Raw genomic sequence first — 19,941 nt, forward strand, 5'->3', positions numbered from 1 at the left:
GTGGTGAGGAAATTAGGTAGTGTCAGCAGCAGTGAAAACACAGTTCTTGATTGCTTGGATGGAGAGCAAGTCAAGGTTTATGGCAAAAGGGGCCATTGGAATGGAAGGTGAAGTTAGGGAAGACCATGGTGTTCAATGAGAAATGCCAAGAATTTGGAGAAGGGAACAGAGCTAAAATCGTGCTATGTGGATAGAACTGAAAGGGAAGAGGCCAAGGCTGGTTCACCTTCCTTCTTCCCTTTACAGTTTCTGTTTATGACTCTGCCCCTGCTGTAGCAGCTGTGGCTGCTACGTTTCTGGTCAGACATGCTTTTTTCATTTCCCTGCGAGACTCCTTGGAGGTGTGGGTGGAAGAGAAAGTGTGCAGAAAGCTAGGGAAAGGTTGAGGCTATGGCACTGTGATCCCAAATCAATTTGGAAAACACACTTATTGTATTTGGAAGAAGGAAAGTTTCTTTGAGTGCCACCCACAATTGTCAAATTGTGGCCAGTTGACTTTATTATCAATTAGACTGTTACTTGTCCCCAGAAGTCTGTTAAAGTTTTGTGAACCTATTTCTGTTTATGAATGTCATTATTTCCACTTAGCCCTTTTTAGAGAAAGTCCACCATTATGGTCATGACTTTACTCAGAAGTAAATTAACTTTGCTACTCAGGATCATTCTTTAAGGGCCATAACGTTAGCATTAGCATGAATGTAATTAGCATTAGTTTTTAAGCTTGACCAAGACCCAGCCAATTACCCAGGCCCCTTGGGACAAGGTGCTATGCTACTCTAGCATTCAATAGACAATGTTGGCACCAAAAAAAAAAAAAAAAAAGTTGAGTCAACTTTTAATGTTGACCATAGATAACCCTACATAAAATTTAGTCTGAACTTTCTGTTATTTTAACTATTGAAAACACCATATGTCCAAAACACATTCATATTCCCTCCCAGACCTATATCCCATCTGCTCCCTCTCTCAATGAGGGAATGAATGATACACTAACATCCATTCACTGAGTCTGAATCTAGAACCTGAGAGTCATTCTGACCTCTTCCCATCTCTTTGATGACCTGAATGTAAATTTAGTCTTTAACCTAAGCAACTGTGCAATAGTTTCTTAGGCCAAGAAACAAATGTATCACATACCATTTTCTTTCACCATTTCTTTTTTCCCGTCTCCCTTCCTTTCACAGATACTTAACAAGTATCTATTATAGACTCAGCACTAGTACAGTGGTATGTTACTAGTATAGTGCTATACTAGTATAGTGCTGAGTCTATGGCTTCCAGGAGTTCATAGGGTAGGAGCAGCTGTGTGAGTTACAGTACAGTGTTATAGGCCCAAAGAAATCCTAAAAGCAAGTTACATTGAGCTCATAGCAAGTCAGCCCCCACAAAGCGGGTCCTGCTTCCCAAGTCTTATTTTTTTTAACATTTTATTTATTTATTCATGAGAGACACACAGAGAGAGGCAGAGAAATAGAGGGAGAAGTAGGCTCCCCATGTGGAGCCCAATGCGGGACTCAATCCCAGGACTCCTTCTGAGTAAAGTCATGACCATAATGGTATGGTGGACTTTCTCTAAAAAGGGCTAAGTGGAAATAATGACATTCATAAACAGAAATAGGTTCACGACATGAGTCAAAGGCAGATGCTCAACCACTGAGCCACCCAGGCATCCCTGCTTCCCTAGTCTTAAGTAGCAATTTTGAGATTGCCATGCAGTTAACAAGAGAGAAACTCTTGGGCAGAGGAAATAGCATACGCAAAGTCAGAGGTGTTGAAAGAGCTCATGGCAGGTGGAAGAGTGGTATATAATGGCTTCCAGATCGCCAGATACATGGGGTAGTGGATAAAAGCTGCATTGGTAGGCAGAACGCAGATAGTAAAGGCCAAGGGTGTAAGCTAAAGAATTTTATTTCTAGGAAATGGAAGTCATTAAAGATTTGGTAGGGAGGTAAACAAATCAGCTTGGCATTTTAGAAAGGTCACCACTCTGGCAGATTATGAAGAGTGAATTACAGGTCAGAGGAACCTTGAAAAAGGACTTTATCATAGTTAAGGCTTGTGATACCTCAAGTAGCTAGAAAGGTGGAGCTACAGAGGTAGAGCCTGGAGGGAGAGATACATAGGAGGCTTTGATTCAATGTGAGTTTGCAGGAGAGAGAGGAGGCCTCGATGGCCTTGGGTCTCAGGTGGAAAGGTCACAGAGATAGAAAGCAGGAGGAGGAGGAAGGGTGGGAGAGAGAATATGAGTTCTCTTTTGGATATTTTGAATTTCTTTTGCTTATGGAATCATCCAGGTGGTATTAACAAGTGTGCTGTTGAGTGGACAAGATAAAGAAGAACCCATGGGTAGAGTGAGGAGAAAAGCAGGCAGGGGAAGAGGAGATTCAGGAGATTCATGTTGTTCCAGATGCACAAGAAGCAAGAGTTTTAAGAATCAGTGGTCATCAGGGTCAAATGCTTTCGGCATAGAAAGCATTCATGTGGCATTAGGATTCAAGGGTGTTATCAGTGACCCAAGCCAGAGCAGTGCCAATAGCATGGATGCTAGCTGCAGCAGGCTGATGGAAGGAACATGAGGAAGTGGTGTGTGTGTGTGTGTGTGTGTGTGTGTGTGTGTGTGTGTGTTCCTCTTTCTAAAAGATGAGGTCTGGAAATGGGCCAGCCACATTCACAACTCTCTCACCAGTACTTCGCATAGCCCCTGACATAGTGTCCCCTGTAATATTCGTAATAATTTCAAGAAAGGCATGAGATGTTCTGGCAATGGCCACATCTGGTCTCAGGATCCAGAGAGAGCTTCCGTGATTGGTTTGCCCTTAGCCATGAGACAATGGAGCATGTCAGGACACTAAAGCAGGAGGAGCCACTGCAGGAAGAAAGCATTAGGGTATAGGAACAAGAAGACACGGGATGAACAAAGTTCCCAAAGAAAGTGAGAGGAGCCGATCCATAGAATGGGTAGAGGGATTGAGGTGAACCAAGAGAGAGAGATGGCTATAGCATTTGTAAGGCTAAATTCACAAAATTATTGCAAACTTGAGAGGCTCGCGGTTGATGGGGTTTTTTCCCTGCAAAACGGAAATCAATGTCACGTGTGAAGAATTAGGCAAGAGAGGATAAGAAGCCTAAGAATATGGATGCTTTGGTCCAACTGCCTTGGGGATCAAAAATGTTGCAAAGTGGGTACCTGAACCCTATCTTTGGCTGAAGTAGGGGCTGAACAAGGGCTCCAGCTCTGGCCTTTCCAGAATTCCATCTCTAAGGATGAAGCATTTAGACCAACCTCTATGATGCTCTAATTACTTCCTCTCTATATTTGACCTAGTTCACTGTGCTCTGAGCTCATCCTCCTTTGATCAGGCTCTGGTTTTTCTCCCACTTCTAACAAGGACAAACTACAGTGGCAGATTTCCCGATTCTAATAGAACGGAATTCTTTAAAAGCAAATGTGTTGGAATTGTTGGTTACATGGGGGAAAAATGCATTGGCAAAGCAGTTGAACAGCATCCGATTATTATTGCTTCTTTTCTTCCAGAAGTCTACTATGCAACCGCATACTGGATACCTGATGAAAAGACAATACAAGTCAAAAACGTACTGGACAGAAATGGGGATGCCTATGGCTTTTACAATGACTCTGTGAAAACCACAGGCTGGGGCATCCTGGAGATCAGAGCGGGATATGGTTCTCAGATCCTGAGCAATGAGATCACCATGTTTGTGGCTGGCTTTTTGGAGGGTTACCTCACTGCCCCGTAAGTACTTCAGTCATGGTGGAGAACTACCTGGCAACTTCTGTTCCTTTCTTTGTCCACCAGTGGATCTTGTCTTCCTGACTGACATTGGACATTAGAAATGTAGCTGAGGTCCTCCTCTTGTGATAGAACCATGATCAGAACCACATTTGCACGTGTCATCAGTACCTGCCTTGGAAGGAACAAAGCCCCCAACTGTGGCATTCTTCCATTCTCATGGCCCATAAAATCTTTCCTTTTTGTGAAACTGTTTTCAAATACCAGCTAAGCCATTTTATCCCATGAGTCATTTATTGTCTGGTAGAAAGACTATGATAGGTGGAGTGATCAGGAAACACAAAACTCAGAGGATTCATTAAGTTTAAAAATGTAAGAGCATTTTTTTCCAATGGTCTTAAAACAATATTTTCAAGAGGGCAAAGATTTTAAATTGAAATTCTGATGTCTAATATAAATATTCCTTCTAGTTCTGTTGTTACTTAATTCGTCAGCCTTTCCCTTGTCTTCTGAAAATAACAAGGATGTAGTTAATAATAATGCAATCAGGATACATCCTTTTCAGGGAGAAGCTCTTTAAGGAAAAGAAGGTTGCAACTCATTTAATCAAGTCTCATCCTTTCTTTAATATAAAAACTGTCTTGATGATTTGGCTCTCTTCTTTTCTTCTCTGTGATCTAGACTATTGAGGGCAGCTTAACCAAACCCTATTTTGTGCTGTTACCACCTTAGTAAGGCACCTTAGTAGGTGCATTGCTGATCTTGTTTCTGTGTACTGGTGATTAAATCAAATGTTGAATAACTAATTATTGCACTCCGATAGCTCTTTTTTAATGAACTAGAAATTCCTGGTTTTCTTTCTATACCAAATTTTTGTTACTCTACCATACAAGTCCCCTTAATGGTATACTACTCAGGGATGTATAAAACTTTATAAATTGATTAAGATTTTTAAAACATGTGTAGGGATGCCTGGGTGGCTCAGTTGATTAAACATCTAATTCTTGATTTTGGCTCAGATCATGATCTCAGGTTTCTGAGATCAAGCGTCACATAGGGCTCCGCTCTGGGCATGGAGCCTGCTTAAGATTCTCTCTTCCTCTCCCTCTACCCCTCCTCACCCTAAAAAAGTAAAATAAAATAAAAACATATTCAAAACTATACACTATAAATCTGTTTGTATATAGATATAACTATACATGATGTATCTGTATATATATATATGTATATATTATATATCTTAACTTTTCATCCTTCTCTCCAAATCTGTATTTACTATGTATCCTCTAGTTCTGATTGCATTATTTAAATTGAGTTGCAAGTTTAGAGAAGTAGTCTGAGCTGAAGTTGTGTGATTGTAAATGCATTAAGTTGTCATGAGTACTATACATAATGGGCCTTTATGGGAAACTGATTTGAGCGAGCAGCTCTAATCTGAGACTGCTGTAAGGATGAGCACACCTTCCTTAGGTACGGGTACTAAAGCAGGAACTTTGGGGAGTTTGCCAGAGGCTTTTGACAAAAGTGGAATTCTTATGTCTCAGGAAAACATAAATTTTAACATCTCACTTCTAGGGGTGACTTTATCATTTTACCCTTATTACTAATATAAAGCATTGACCTATCCTTAAGTACCTCTATCCATTGATGAAGAAGATCCATAGAAATATGGGTTAATATAGATTCTATTAGTAACCTTTTAAATACTTCTGTATTAGAGTAAAAATTTTATTTCTTAAAAGAAAAACATTTAGCTATTACTCAGTAACTGGGGCTTTTTTTTGTTTATTCTGCATTTTTGCCATGTCCTTTCAAGGAAAATTTGACATGTGTGAGTCTTTTAAGATGAAAACAACTTCCTGAGGCACCTGGGTGGCTCAGTCGGTTGAATGTCCAACTCTTGGTTTTGGCTCAGGTCATGATCTCAAGGTTGTGAGATCAAGTCCTCTGTTGGGCTCTGTGCTGGGTGTGGGGCCTGCTTAAGATTCTCTCTCTCACTCTCTCCCCCTCCCTCCACCCCTCCCCCATGGCACACCTGTGCATCTCTCTCTTTTTTTAAAAAAATAATAATAAATTTGAAAAACCTATACTCCTGGGGACTGTTAATTGGGGGTGTTTGCAAGGTATGAGTCCACTTACCAAAACACAGCCTTGGAGCAAGAGCATCTGAGCCTGGACTGAGAAAGTGAATTTATGCCAAAGGCCAAAAGAAAGAGCCACCTTTTCTTGTTTTTATTTTATTTTTTAAGATTTATTTATTTATCTGAGAAAGAGGGAGTGTGTGTGGATATGCACATGAGCAAGCGGGGAGGAGCAGAGGGAAAGAATCTCAAGCAGACTCCGTATTGAGTGCAGAGCCCCACATAGGACTCCATCTCATGACCCTGAGATCATGAGCTGAGCTGAAACCAAGAGTCCCATGCTTCACCAACTGAGCCACTTAGGTGCCCCCCGGGTTTTCCTTCCAGCTTTCAGAGTTGCTCGGGCAGCAGCCAAGAACAATGGGAAGTTTAGGGCCGCTATGTTCTTCCCACATCACCACATTTAAAATGGAGCAACATACCTTATAGTCTCCAGAACCTTGAGGGGAAGAAGTATGTGAGAGGTTGAGCATTGGGGGATGAACAGTGGAACACTGATAAAGAGCTTGATTTAAGTACTCAGGAGGAAATAATTTGCTCTTTCCAACTTGACATACTTGACAGGCCAAATGAAAACCTACAAAGAAATATCCTCAAATCCTCCATCATTTCATTTGATGTGTTCAAAAATTTGTTGCTTCTGTGAACTCTCACAACACTCTCCAGAGAATAGTCCAGCCCTCTGCACTTTATCGCGAAGCTCCAAGCTTATTGTGTTGCTGCCACACAATCATCCCACCACGTACAGTGGTAGCAGCAGATCTAGCAAACATTTCCAGGGGCTTCTCTCACTGTCTTGCCACTCCTCACACTCTCCCACATACCCCCATCTCCTGAGGAGTCACTCCCCGCGGAATATTGCCTTTACCACGCAATATTCACCATTCACCATTCACCATTCATTCATTCACCATGGGATTCCTGAGCTGTCCCATGCTGCCCCATCAGCCTGTCACACATCCCTTTCCAGCAACTCTTAGCACTGTGTTCTCTGAGAACCAGATGGTGCCTCTCCCATCTCCACCAATTGAAATATTGCTTAAGACTCCCAGGACCCATCTCACGTGCTATCTTCTCAAAGTGTTTTCTGATTCCATTCCCACTGGTATGAGTTCCATCTCTCCCCTCCACCATCTGCTCGTGATTTAGGGGCAGGTCCCACAGTGCTTCTGCCCCCAGCAGTTGCTTAACAACATGCTGATTAGGTTTAATTGAATCCTGTATTGTTCCAGTTCTTTAGAGATGAACCAGAAGTGTGAGGTACGTATTTCCATGTAATGCAGTGTCTAGCAGCCAAATGGAGTTTCTTCCTTCATTTTTTAACTTGATGGGGTGGCTCCCTAATCAGAGTGTCGCATGTCTCATTAATGATGTAAAAGCTGATAAATAGTCCTAGATTGGTTTTAATAAAATGAGTCATGAAACCTTTCTGGAAAGAATGATGATGAGGGTGTGGGTATCAGGTCTGCTCCAGTTTATAATAAAGTGGCTGAGACCGTGTGTGTGTGTGTGTGTGTGTGTGTGTGTGTGTGTGTGTGTATGGCTGAGGCAACAGCTGAAGTATCTCCAATGGAATTATCTAGTTGGAGTGAGCCAATTCGCTGCAACAAACATGTTATACTGCCTTGTGCCAGGCTCTGAGAGGGGGAAAAGAGATAGGGGCAAGTTAGCTCCTGAGCACATTCTTCAAAGAGAACTCTATTTAAGTTAATATGTTGACACAAGGTTGCTAAAACTATGATGAAAAGAGGTTTTAGTAAGATTATGGCACAAGTAGGGGCATCTGGGTGGCTTAGTGATTGTCTGCCTTTGGCCCAGGGTGTGATCCTGGAATCCTGGGATCGAGTCCCACATCGGGCTCCTGCATGGAGCCTGCTTCTCTCTCTGCCTGTGTCTCTGCCTCTGTGTGTGTGTGTGTGTGTGTGTGTCTCATGAATAAATAAATAAAATATTTTTAAAAAAAAAGATTATGGCACAAGCAAAGAAAGTAGTCACAAGTGGTCCCTTTTTTGTTTCTGGCCTACTACCAAGAAACACCTCAGAAATCTCCATGTCCCCAATTCGGTTCCTGGATGTTAGCAACTTAATACACTTCCCATCCCAGACTGTAGACAAAGCAAAGATAAGTGAGACACATTCCCACCCTCAGAAATATAGAATGGACCATCAACTAGTAATTATTGGGAACTTAACATGAAGCATAAAGTACTGCTGCTTCTGATGACGGCAGTAAAGATGATGACTAGCCCTTATATAGCATGTAAAATGTGCAGACACTGTTCAAAACATTTTACAAGCTAAATTGCTTAAGCCACAACGCTATGATGGACATATTATTATTCCCATTATTATTGACCTGAAAATTTGAGCACAGAGCAGTTAAGTAACGAGCTGAAAGTCAGAGAGCTAATAAGCAGGGACCAGGTTGTCCAGCTACAGAGTTTGAGCATGCATATGCATGCACACATGCAAATGGATTAATTGCTCTAGGAAATACTAAAGGAGCTTTTTATGGCCTCAGACCCAGAAAATTGAAGCAAATAGAAAAGAGTAGAAGACAGTACCTGATAAGTGCAAAATGATATGGTATTTATGTAATGCAAAGATACTCAGGGTAGGGTGCAAGTGGGGGTACTTATGTCTTTATGATTCTCACATAAGCATGCATGTGAGACATGGAAAGGTAAGCAAAGTCTCGGCTTAGGAGTAAAGTTGCTGACTTTGCACACCACAGAGCTGAAATTAATATAACACATCCATGAGGTAGATACTAGTGTTAGCTCTGCTTGATGAGAATTTAGAAGCCTGGAGAAATTGGGAAGCTTGTTTACAGTCATATAGCTTAGAAGTAGTGAAGTCAGCCTTCAAACTCAGAATTCAAAGTCTCTGCCCTCAACAGCTATACTTTATTATTGCTCTAGCACACAAAAGTGTAGGATCCCAGACCCAGGATCAGAGAAGGACCTCAACACGAGGAAATTGCAAGTGGACTGTATTCCTCTGGGCTCCAGAATCAGTTGGGTTCTCCTCTTCTGATCTCAAGGTGGAGGTTCCTCTTCCCCTGCTCTGAATGTCAGAATTGGAATATCTGGTCCCATCACTCCCAACAAAAAAGGAGGATTGTTCCACAATTCTAGCCCAGTTAACCATCTGTACCTCCATCTGTCCTATCTACTGTTATGTGGACGTCTTCAGCAACCACCCCCAAGTCAATATTCATGTTCCTCTGTTTCAAAGTTTCTTAACCTTGGCACCATTGGCATTTTGGGTTGAATAATTCTTTGTTTGTGGGGGCTGTCCTGTGAACTGTAGTATGTTTAATAGCATTATCTGCTAGATAACAGTAGCACCTTCTCTCCCACCCCCTAAAGTGACAACCAGAAATATCTATAGACATAGTCAAGTGCCCTGTGGAGGGAAAAATCACGCCAGTTAGGAAACCTAGCACTATTTTGAAACAGACTGAAAAATGAGAGAGGATCTAGAACTCAAGAGGGAGAGTAAGTGGGGTGTAGTGATGAAGACTCAGGGTAAAAAGTATGAATTTTTTGCTTCTTTACCTGAGTGAGCCTTGTAGGTCAATGGCCCCCAAATTATTTTTTCCAAAATAGCACTTTATTTTCATATGAATCATTTTAGTTTTAATTTTAAGAACTCATTCCTTCTGATGGCAGAAAATGTTACCATAGCCATTTCTGTACAAACAAAATAACATTTTTTAAACCAAGTCCATTCAGAATGTTTCACTCCTCTTCCAAACACTTTATGTCAGCATGGGTGAGTATTATTGATCCATCTTGGAGTAATTAGTATTACTGATCCATTGGTATTACTGAGGCATCTTGGAGGAAGGGGAGATGTTCAATCAATGGTCGTCCTTTGTCTTTCTCCAGCATCCACCGAATTGGAACAATCTTGTTTAGTCTTTAGCTTGGATGTTTCCCTATGTGACATCTGATGAGGTTTCTATGTTGTCCCTGGTCTCCAGCTGTATAATCAGTGACACCTGAGTTTGCAGTAGTCACCACAAATGTCAGTAGTCTTCTGCTCCCATATGGTCCAATGTCCACTTATTCCATCTCAGGCCATAGAAAAAAAGGTTTGCTCCCCAGAGCTCACTGAGGTATGCAAGGATCATGAGCCCAGACAGCCCAGGCAGCCATCTCCACTTCCTCATGAAGTCCTGGGGTAGCAAACTATGAGGTTGTTTCTTCACCAAGCAACTAGATCAAGCCATCAAACTCAAAGAGAGTTTCTGTATTCCAGTCACCTGGAGTATGAGCCAATGCAGAGGGTCCTTTTCTTGTCACCCACATACCTATCTAGCTTTATCACTGTTTCCTCCCTCAGTTTTAGAGGCAGTGGATAGAGAAAAGTGATGAACTTAATAATATAAATGTGGAACCATAAAAATGGGGAACAAAAGTTAAATGTGATAACTCAGTTTTTTAAAAAAAAATTTAGAAGTAATTTGAAGAAAAAGCGCCCATGAAGTGAACATATTGAATTCAAGGATCACAAAATAAAAGATTTCAAAGTATTTTAATGTTGTTTAGCTAAATGGCAATAGAACAGATCTCATTTTATCAGTTTCGGTTCTGGAAATTACTAAATAAAGGAAATCTAAAGTTTCAAAGCATAACCAGCCAAATTCCTATTTGCAGAATCTGAGTCACCTCCTGTTTACAATGCCAACCTTCCTCGGTCAGTAAAAAGCATTAAATGAAAACCAGGACCTTAGATAAATTTCCAGTCCAGAGAGCACAAGGGAGTCACAAGTTACCCACTTTGCGCCATAGCAAAAGGTAGATAATGTAGAAAGCATTATAGTAATGCAGTAGGCCCCCAAACAAGATAAAACATCTTCTTAGCCAGAAATAGAAAAGAAAACAATGATGAAGCTTGGATCCGCTGGGTACTTAGCATGAAACAAGCAGAGACAGCTGTCCCTGCTGATGGGTGAAGGCCTCTGGGTTTGAGTGGGCTGAGTCGAGGCTGAAACAAAGTAACCTTACTGCTTTTGACTGATAAAATTAAGAGACCACAGACTAATTTATACTGATGTGCATCCTAGTGTACAGGTATAAGAAACCATGAGTTTGGGATTGGGGGGTAAGGGAGCAAGGCAACAGACACCAAATCATCCACAGGCTGGCTCAATTACATATGCATCAGCAATATTCCATAGGAAAGAAGTCCCCACAAAGCCACCGTAAGACCTGGTTTTCACAGAGCCAGATGGAGGCACTTAGGGAAAAGGGAGAGGGAGGTGGTGGAGGTGGGGAGAAAGAGAATATGAGCATATAAGCAAACAACTTGAAATGCTTGCACCCTAAAGTTCCAAAATATACAAAGAAATTGAGTGCTAAGAAAAACAGTCAACAAAATCAACAATAGTATCATGAACACACTTCAGATTAATTTTATAGAATGGTTTAATAGAGGCTTTAAATATGCCTGAGGCACTCTTAGTTATAAACAATGTAAAGCTTGAATAATTTTTGAAACAAAAAAAAAGGAATAAATAAGAGGATGAATGGATATTTTTAATGAAACTTCATTTTTAATGAAATGTATACATTAAAGTTACAAAAATTTTAAAAAATGATAAGTGGGCAAACTCTGAACTGGACACAATCAGAGAAAAAAAATCTGAATCAAATTAGTATTGAGGCGTTTACATAGACCATTTCCCAAAGAGATAAAGGGTAAATATAATGAGAGACCTGCTATTAGAGCGGTTTGATTAAGAAACTCCAACATACATCTGTGAGGAGCCCAAAAAAAAAAGAGACTGGAGGGAATTACAGATAAATAGTTGGCAGGTTAATAGCTGAGGATTTATCAAAATTTTAAAAGATAAAAGAGCCCTCAGTTGGAAGACACATCTATTAAATTGCTATAGCACACTGGGTGAAACTACAGAAAACTGGAAATAAGTAATTTAAAAAATATATTTTTAGGGACACCTGGTGGCTCAGTGGTTGAGCATCTGCCTTCGGCTCAGGTCATGATCCTGGAGTCCTGGGATCAAGTCCCACATCAGGCTCCCTGTAGGGAGCCTGCTTCTCTCTGCCTATGTCTCTGCCTCTCTCTCTCTCTGTCTCTCATGAATAAATAAATAAATAATCTTAAATTTAAAAAAAAAATTTTTAGAGAAGGGGGGCAAGGGCAGAGAGAGACAGAGACAGAGAGATAGAATCTCAAGCAGGCTTCACACCCAGTATGGAGCCCAACACGGGGCTCAATCCCACAACCCTGGGATCATGACCTGGGCTGAAATCAAGAATCAGATACTTAACCAATTGAGCCACCCAGGCACCCCAGGGATAAATAATCTTAAAAGCTATCAGAAAGAAAAGACATTGATTACAAAGGAATCTCAGCTAGATTGATAGCATTTTTCTCATCAGCAACAATAAAACCAGATGATATGAAAACAAGATCTTAAAAGTACTACAGGAAAATAACTAAACTCAAATCTTAAAACCATTTAAGTTCATCCAAGAGCAAGGGCAAAATAAGGATATTTTCAGATACATAAACTGTTTTACCACCCGCAGACTTCTGTTAAACTATAATAAGTTATACACTAACAAGAATAACAGGAGGGAACGTCTGGGATATAAGGATTGTTAATACAAGAAACAAAGAATTTAATAAAATGTGATTGCAAAAGTTAAAAAAATATTTTCATAGAAATTTTTTCATTAAAAAATTAAAACTAAATCTTTGGACAATAACATGATAGGGATGTCCATGGGCAGTTAAAACTTGCTAAAATATGAATCATGTTTGGAGGACAAGAGAAAGACAAAATTCATTGAGAGTACAAGGAAATTCAGTTATGAATGTTTCTAAAAATTTTAATGATCTATTTCTAAAAGAATAGAAATAGATTTTATAGCTTTTAAATTAGGAGAAGTAAAAAGAAGGATAATGAAAATGTTATCTAAACAAGGAACACATAAAAAGGGACGATAGAAAACAACGGTAAATGGAAAACAGAAAAGATTGTACAAATACTTCCAAGTATATTAAATGAAAATAAATATAAATGGATTATTTTCATCAATTAATTGGGGAGATGTTGTTTAAAAGTACAAACTTTTAACTAGTAGATAAATAAGCACTGGAGCTCTATTGCACAACATAGTGATTATAGTCAACAATACTGTATTACAAGGGTCAAAGTTATTAGAAGACTAGATATTATTTTCACCACAAAACAGAAATAATTTTGTGATGTGATTGAAGTGTGAACTAATGCTACCATGGTAATCACATTGCAGTCTGTAAATGTATCAAATCAACACACTGTACACCTTAAATTTACACAATGTTATGTTAATTATATCGATTAAAATGTTTATAGCATATGAGATGCATTTACTTATTTATCTACTTATTTTATTATTTTTTTGAGAGAGAGACAGTGCACGTGAGTCAGGAGAGGGGTAGGAGGAGAGAGAGAGAATCTTAAGCAGGCTCCATGCTCAGCAAAGAGCTTGTTGTGGGGCTTGACCTCATGACAACCCTGAGATCATGATCTGAGCCAAAATCAAGAGTTAGATACCCAACCTAATGAGCCACCCAGGTGCCTGGACATTTAATTTTTTTAAGTACATTTTATTTATTAATTTGTAATTTATTTTTAATTTTCTAAACTAAGTTTTAAAATAAAGAATCCCAAATAGCCAATAATCCTGAGGGGGAGGGAGAATGAAAATTAAAACAATGAGAAACCATGTAAATCCCATCTAAACTGTCAAAAATTAAGAGTTCTGACTACACCAAGTGTTGGTGAAACTGTGGAGCAAGGGAGAAGTCTAATCCATAACTAGTGGGAATGTAAATGGGTGCAATCAGTATGGAGAACAACTTGGCAATACCTAGTAACTATAATTATATAGAGCATTCACCCCAGCAATTGCAATTTTATATATGCTATAAATATTCTAGAAGAACATGCAAATATGTAAGAAGAGACATTTACAACAGTGTTTGAGGTTGCATTAGGACAGTGAAAAGCTGGTTGCATACATGAATTCTTATACAGTGATACTATGGAATACTATCAGCAGATGAAAATAATAAATTTAAACTTCAGATAATACATTTCTTTAAAAATGTCATGTCAAGAGAATTAAATTGTAGCATGATAATGTGATCTTGTTTATATTTTGTCCATAAGCTTAAGTAGTACTGTATAGTATGTATCATTAAATCTATATCCAGTGGTGGCATAGAAACATGCATAAAGGTAATAAATCAGCCATTCAACATTGGAGTTACCACTGTGGAGAAGGGTGTGGAATTAGTGTCAGAGAACTGCACACAGGGGCTTCAGCTCTATCTAATATATTTTTTAAAAGATTTATTTTTAAGTACTGTCTACACTCCGCATGGAACTCGAACTCACAACCCCAAGATCAAGAGTCACAGGCTTGATTGACTGAATCAGCCAGGCACATCTCTGATGTTTTATTTCTATTTAAAACTATATGCTCAGGGTGCATGGGTGGCTCAGTGACTGACTGTCTGCCTTTGACTCAGGTAATGATCCTAGAGTCCTGGGATCAAGTCCTGAACCAGGCTCCCTTCAGGGAGCCTGCTTCTCCCTCTGCCTTGTCTCTGCCTCTCTCTCTGTGTCTCTCATGAATAAATAAAATCTTTTAGAAATATAAATAATAAACTATATGCACGAACATGGCAAAATATGACTTTAATAAAGTTGGGTAGAGATACTTGGGGTGTTTGTTTTATCATATGCTTTTCAATATTTTGGAAATATTTCTCAATTTTAAATTGTGCATTTGATTTTTTTAAAAAGCTGGGGAAGGTTTGCAAAAGGGGAACCTTTTAGTCACTCAAAAAATTGTCATTTGCCTACTCTAAGAAGAAAAATAGAAATGTAACCATTTTCTTCTGTTGTTTCAGACACATGTATGACCACTTTGTTAACCTCTACCCACAACTGATTAAGAAACCTTCCATCGTGGATAAAGTGCAAGATTTTATGGAGTATGTATAATAGCTTTCCTCTGTCCTCTTTTCCTCTTGGAGACTGCAGGGCCTGAATTGGGACTGCAGGGCAATTTTTCCTTCACCAATTTGTTTTTCTATCTGTTCGGCAGGACTCCAGAGCTGGTCTTGTAGTGAGGTATAGCACTTTTTGGTAATGACATGAAAACTGCTTACAGACATGTCCTCTAAGTTGGACTTTTTAAAAAGTCAGGTTGTATGTCATTATTGATTGCTTGTGACACATCTGGAGGAAGACACCATCAATGTACAGAAGGCAAAGTGAAATGCCTGGGCGGCTTCCACCTGAGGGCCCCTCTACTCCAGAGATCCCTCCTCATCCTCTCTCTGAGGTGCCTCTGTGTCACAGGCCTGGTTGCTCACCCTAGCTGGAGTGCTAGCTGTTATCCAGTCCTTATCCTTAGCTTCCTCGGAGAACACTGCCAATGTAATCAAGTTTTCTGAGGACTAATAATTCTCAATATTCAGAAGAGTTGTTTTCTATTTGTTTCATATGTATGATTTGTTTTATATTTGTGGTTGTGATCAATTTGAGGACAAAAGGGTTCCTGGCTTGGCCCTCCAGATCATACACAGAGCAATCTCTCCATCGAATGCTAATGTCCTACAAAGCATCATTAAAAATTATTGGGCTAGATCCCACGAAACAATGACCTTGTATTCTAAGAAATACATCTGGAAATAGCATGAAAAAATCAGAAATAGCTTTCAGTATACAAAGTTTTGTCAAATCATTCCCTACAAAGTGCAGAGAACTAAAAGAGGAGAAGCAGAATGGAAGGACTATAAAAAATAAGAGACTCTTGCTAAGCATGCTAGGACAGAGGTGTTGAGGGAGTTACCAGCAACAACAGAAGTAGAATGAACCATAAGCCATGAAAATGATTGGAGAGAAATATAAATATATATAAACCACCCTGTGCTTAAGGAGGTTTTGTTGTTGTTGATGAAATTTACCACTTCCACATAACCAAAAAAAAGTTAATAACTTATCCTTACTGATTTAATAAGATATTATGGTTTTATATGAAATGCATTCAGATGGCCTATCCTTGACTTTCATAGATTTCAATATCACAAGAGGCTAAATGGTTACACCTAGGTAGAGCATGCAGAAAGCTATCAAGGAAGAACCATAGTCCCAGAAAGAAATTAAAAATCATTTAGGATTTTCCCTGATAGCCTTTCAAGGTGATTGGAACATTACAAGATCCAGAATGTAAATTACACTAGCATAAATATCTGAATATATAATCTCTAAATGCTTGGGTATGATTTAGCTTCGGATGAGCAACCATGGAGATCTCTAGGGAAAATCTGATTTCTGTTGCAGGAAGCAAGATGAGTGGACCCGGAAAAACATGAAAGAATACAAGGATGACCCATTTTGGAGACATGTGGGCTATGTTATGACACAAATGGACGGGCTGTATGTAGGAGCAATGAGGAGGGCTATGTTAGAAAAGACAAAGGTAAGATTTTTAAAAGGCTGCTTGGAATTCATTTGGTATGGCAAGAATATTGGAAATTGTCTTTAAAATAACATTGCAACCTAGAAGCAGATCAAATTAGGACTAGCTTATAAATTTCTTGCATACAAACACTGTCTTGTTATATTGCTAGCACCTGACTCAGCATCTGACACAAAATTCAAGGGTAACGCACAATCTCTTTATCTCTTAATCTCTTTCATAATACTATGCTGTGGAGTAGGTTAAGGAATGTACTGAATGAATGTACCAGCTATTTAACTAACCTAATAAAGCTAGTATTTTAGGTGATATAATTGTTAAGGCAAAATGTATAAATGTACAAGTTCTATACTTCCCACCACCCATAACACGTACACACATACACACACACATGCCCTCATCATAATATTTTCAAAAGCTTTACTAAATCACTGAAGATCCAAAGGTACCATTTAATATACTTCCAAGGATGCCTGGGTGGCTCAGCGGATGGGTGTCTGCTTTGCCTCAGGTCGTGATCCCGGGGTCCTGGGATTGAGTCCCACATTGAGCGCCCTGCACAGAGCCTGCTTCTCCCTCTGCCTATGTCTCTGCCCCTCTCTCTCTGTGTCTCTCATGAATAAAAAATAAAATCTTTAAAATAATAATAATAATATACTTCCAAAAATTATGAAGATTTTGTTGCCTAGGGGTAATTCACACACAAGCGCACACACACACACACACACACACACACACATACTATATGTATATATATGTGTGTATAGAAAAGTGTTGCAAAACATTCTTAAATCATATAAACCAAGCCTTAAGTTTAGAAATACAAAATTAAAACCATACCGAGACATACTTTCTCACTTGTCAATTTGGCAGAAATTCCAAAATATGAAAGGCTAGTCTGCTGGGAAGGCTAAGGGGGGAAAAAGCACTCTCCCAAAATACTGATAGTAATACAAAATGGTATATTTGCTATGGACAGAAAACTTGGCATTCAGTTCCCAAATCACCTACTCATTTATTCTTTGTTCAAGGAATCTCACTTCTAGGATTATCACAAAGTTTCACATGCAAAAATTCAATATGGTTTATGTGCTGGCCTCCTCATTGAGGATAATTTATAATAGCAAAAGACTGAAAAATAGCCAAATACATAAAAGACTCACCGCATAAATGATGTACGACAGGAATGAGGTAGATAGCCAAATATGCCATTACATACCAAATACTGTTATGGAGAGATGTTCAGGATCTGTTATGAAGTATAAAAAACTAAGGTGAAGACCAGTGGGAATTGTTTACTGCCTTTTATATAAGAAATGGAAATAAGATGGATGCATGGATGGATGGATAGACAGATTTGCTTAACTTTCCAAGAATAAACAACAATGAAAGAATAAACTATAAAAAAAACTATTAAAAAAAGATTACATACCAAAAAAGGAATAAAAGAAAAGGGAGAAGACAGGAATGAAAGCTACGTTTCTCTGAATGTGTCTTTATATACATTTGACTTTGGAACTTTGTAAATGCTGTTCATAATTATAAAACAAAATGGAATTATATAGAAGAAAAACAGTTCCTAAAACCTTAAAATGAATTAGTATGAATATATCTAACTATATATCAGGTTCATGGCATAACCACATGGAGAGCAGTTATTTCCAGTGACCTTAACACAGTTACCACTGTACATTCTTCATGGGATAGATCCTAAGGACAAGAAAAACCACAACCACCATAAAAATAAAAACAAAATTACCTTAAACTGTAATTCAGTAATCTCACCTTAGCAATAATATTAGTGTTGTTATTTTAAAATTTAATAGATATGGTGAGGGGATCCTCAGGTGGCTCAGTAGTTTAGTGCCTGCCTTTGGCCCAGGGCATGATCCTGGAGTCCCAGGATCGAATCCCACATCAGGCTCCCTGCGTGGAGCCTGTTTCTCCCTCTGCCTGTGTCTCTGCCTCTCTCTCTCTCTCTGTCTCTCTCTCTGTCTCTCATGAATAAATAAATCTTTAAAAAAAATAGATGTGTTGAGATAAAGCAAATAAATAAATTGAATGTCCAGATTTTCAGCATAAGAAAAATCAGTGAAGTAAAGACAGTGTAGTTTATAAAGTTGTTATCTAGGTAGGAAGTCACTATTTGACTTCCTTTAAAAAAAAGTCATATTTTCTTGCTTTGCCCCTTGAGAAGGCTTAGAAATAATGAGAATAGCATTGATCCAGTAGCACTGAGCATCTCCTAGGAAACTATGATTTAAGGTAAGCATCAATATCTCAAATAAGACCAAAAAAAGTACTAGCCATGAAGAAAAATATAAAATCTGCTAATTTAAATAATTTTTTTTCATCAGAAGACACTATATATACAGAAAGTGAAAAGATATGCTGCAAATCAAGAGAAAATATTTGCAATAATTTAACAAAGGGTTTATATTGGAAATACATAAAAAACAACAAATAAATTTAAAGAAAGAAAATACCCAATGTAAAAAAGGGCAGTAGGCAAAAATATCAATAGGAATTTCACAGAAAAGGAAACAAAAATGACCCGTAAACCTGGAGAAATGCTTAATTTCAAAGACATACAGATTAAAAGGTCAACAAGGGGATGCCTGGGTGGCTCAGTCAGTTAAGCATCTGCCTTCAGCTCAGGTCATGATCTTGGGGTCCTGAGATCTAGCCCTGGGTGGAACTCCTCAATGGGTGGGGAGTCAGCTTCTCCCTATCCTTCTGCTGCTGTCCCGTTCATGCTCTCTCTCGCTTGCTTGCTCGCTTGCTTTCAAATAAATAAACAAATAAATAAATAAATAAAATAGTCTTTTTAAAAAAAATGCCTCAATGAGATTATATTACACACCAGAAGTGGGAAATCTTAACCACTGCTGAATTGAGTAAATTGTTCCAACTGCTTTGGAAAGGGGTTAGATGTTACTTGAAACATTTAAAGATAACACATGTTCTACAACCTAGTAAATATATCAGAGGTTAAAAACATTCTTGGATGTAGAAGGTCCCTATACAAAAAATCAGAGTACCGTTGTTTTGCTGCAAACTGGAAATACTCCAAATGTTCATCATATCATGATACTATATATTCAGGTAATTGAATACTTTATAGCAATGAAAATGAATAAGCTATTTCTACACTATCAAGATTGATAAATGTCAAAAAAATAATTTTAGGAGAATGTACATAATATAATTATATGTGAATAAAGTCAAAAGCAGGCAGATTTAAAAATACATTGTATAGGGATGTATACACAGATGAAAATGTAATAGAAAAGCGGGTAAACAGCCACACAGAATTTAGCAGAGTGCTTACTCTTGGTAAGGAGGAAGATGAGATTGGAGGCTTCCAAAGCACAGCTAATGTTCTATTTCCTAATCTGTGAGGTGGGTTTATAAGTGGTATTTTTTTTTCTATTTCTTCTTAAATTGTGCATATGCATTTTATTCTTTCACATGTATGGTACCATTCTTAATTTTAAAATTAAAGGCAAATTACAAACTGAAAAATAATGT

The 19,941-nt window shown here is 38.6% G+C and overlaps 1 protein-coding gene across 1 annotated transcript in view; it reads left to right on the top strand.

The window, feature by feature from the left end:
• PLBD1 (phospholipase B domain containing 1) overlaps window positions 1-19,941 on the top strand; it is a 51,888-nt gene that overhangs the window by 5,691 nt on the left and 26,256 nt on the right. Inside the window, exons 2-4 of the mRNA XM_072765988.1 lie at window positions 3,536-3,755; window positions 14,834-14,917; window positions 16,272-16,410. Of these exons, the coding sequence (XP_072622089.1) occupies window positions 3,536-3,755; window positions 14,834-14,917; window positions 16,272-16,410 (443 nt within the window). The remainder of the gene's footprint in view (window positions 1-3,535; window positions 3,756-14,833; window positions 14,918-16,271; window positions 16,411-19,941) is intronic.

This window comes from Vulpes vulpes, chromosome 8 (assembly GCF_048418805.1).
Source record: "Vulpes vulpes isolate BD-2025 chromosome 8, VulVul3, whole genome shotgun sequence".
NCBI lineage: Eukaryota > Metazoa > Chordata > Mammalia > Carnivora > Canidae > Vulpes > Vulpes vulpes.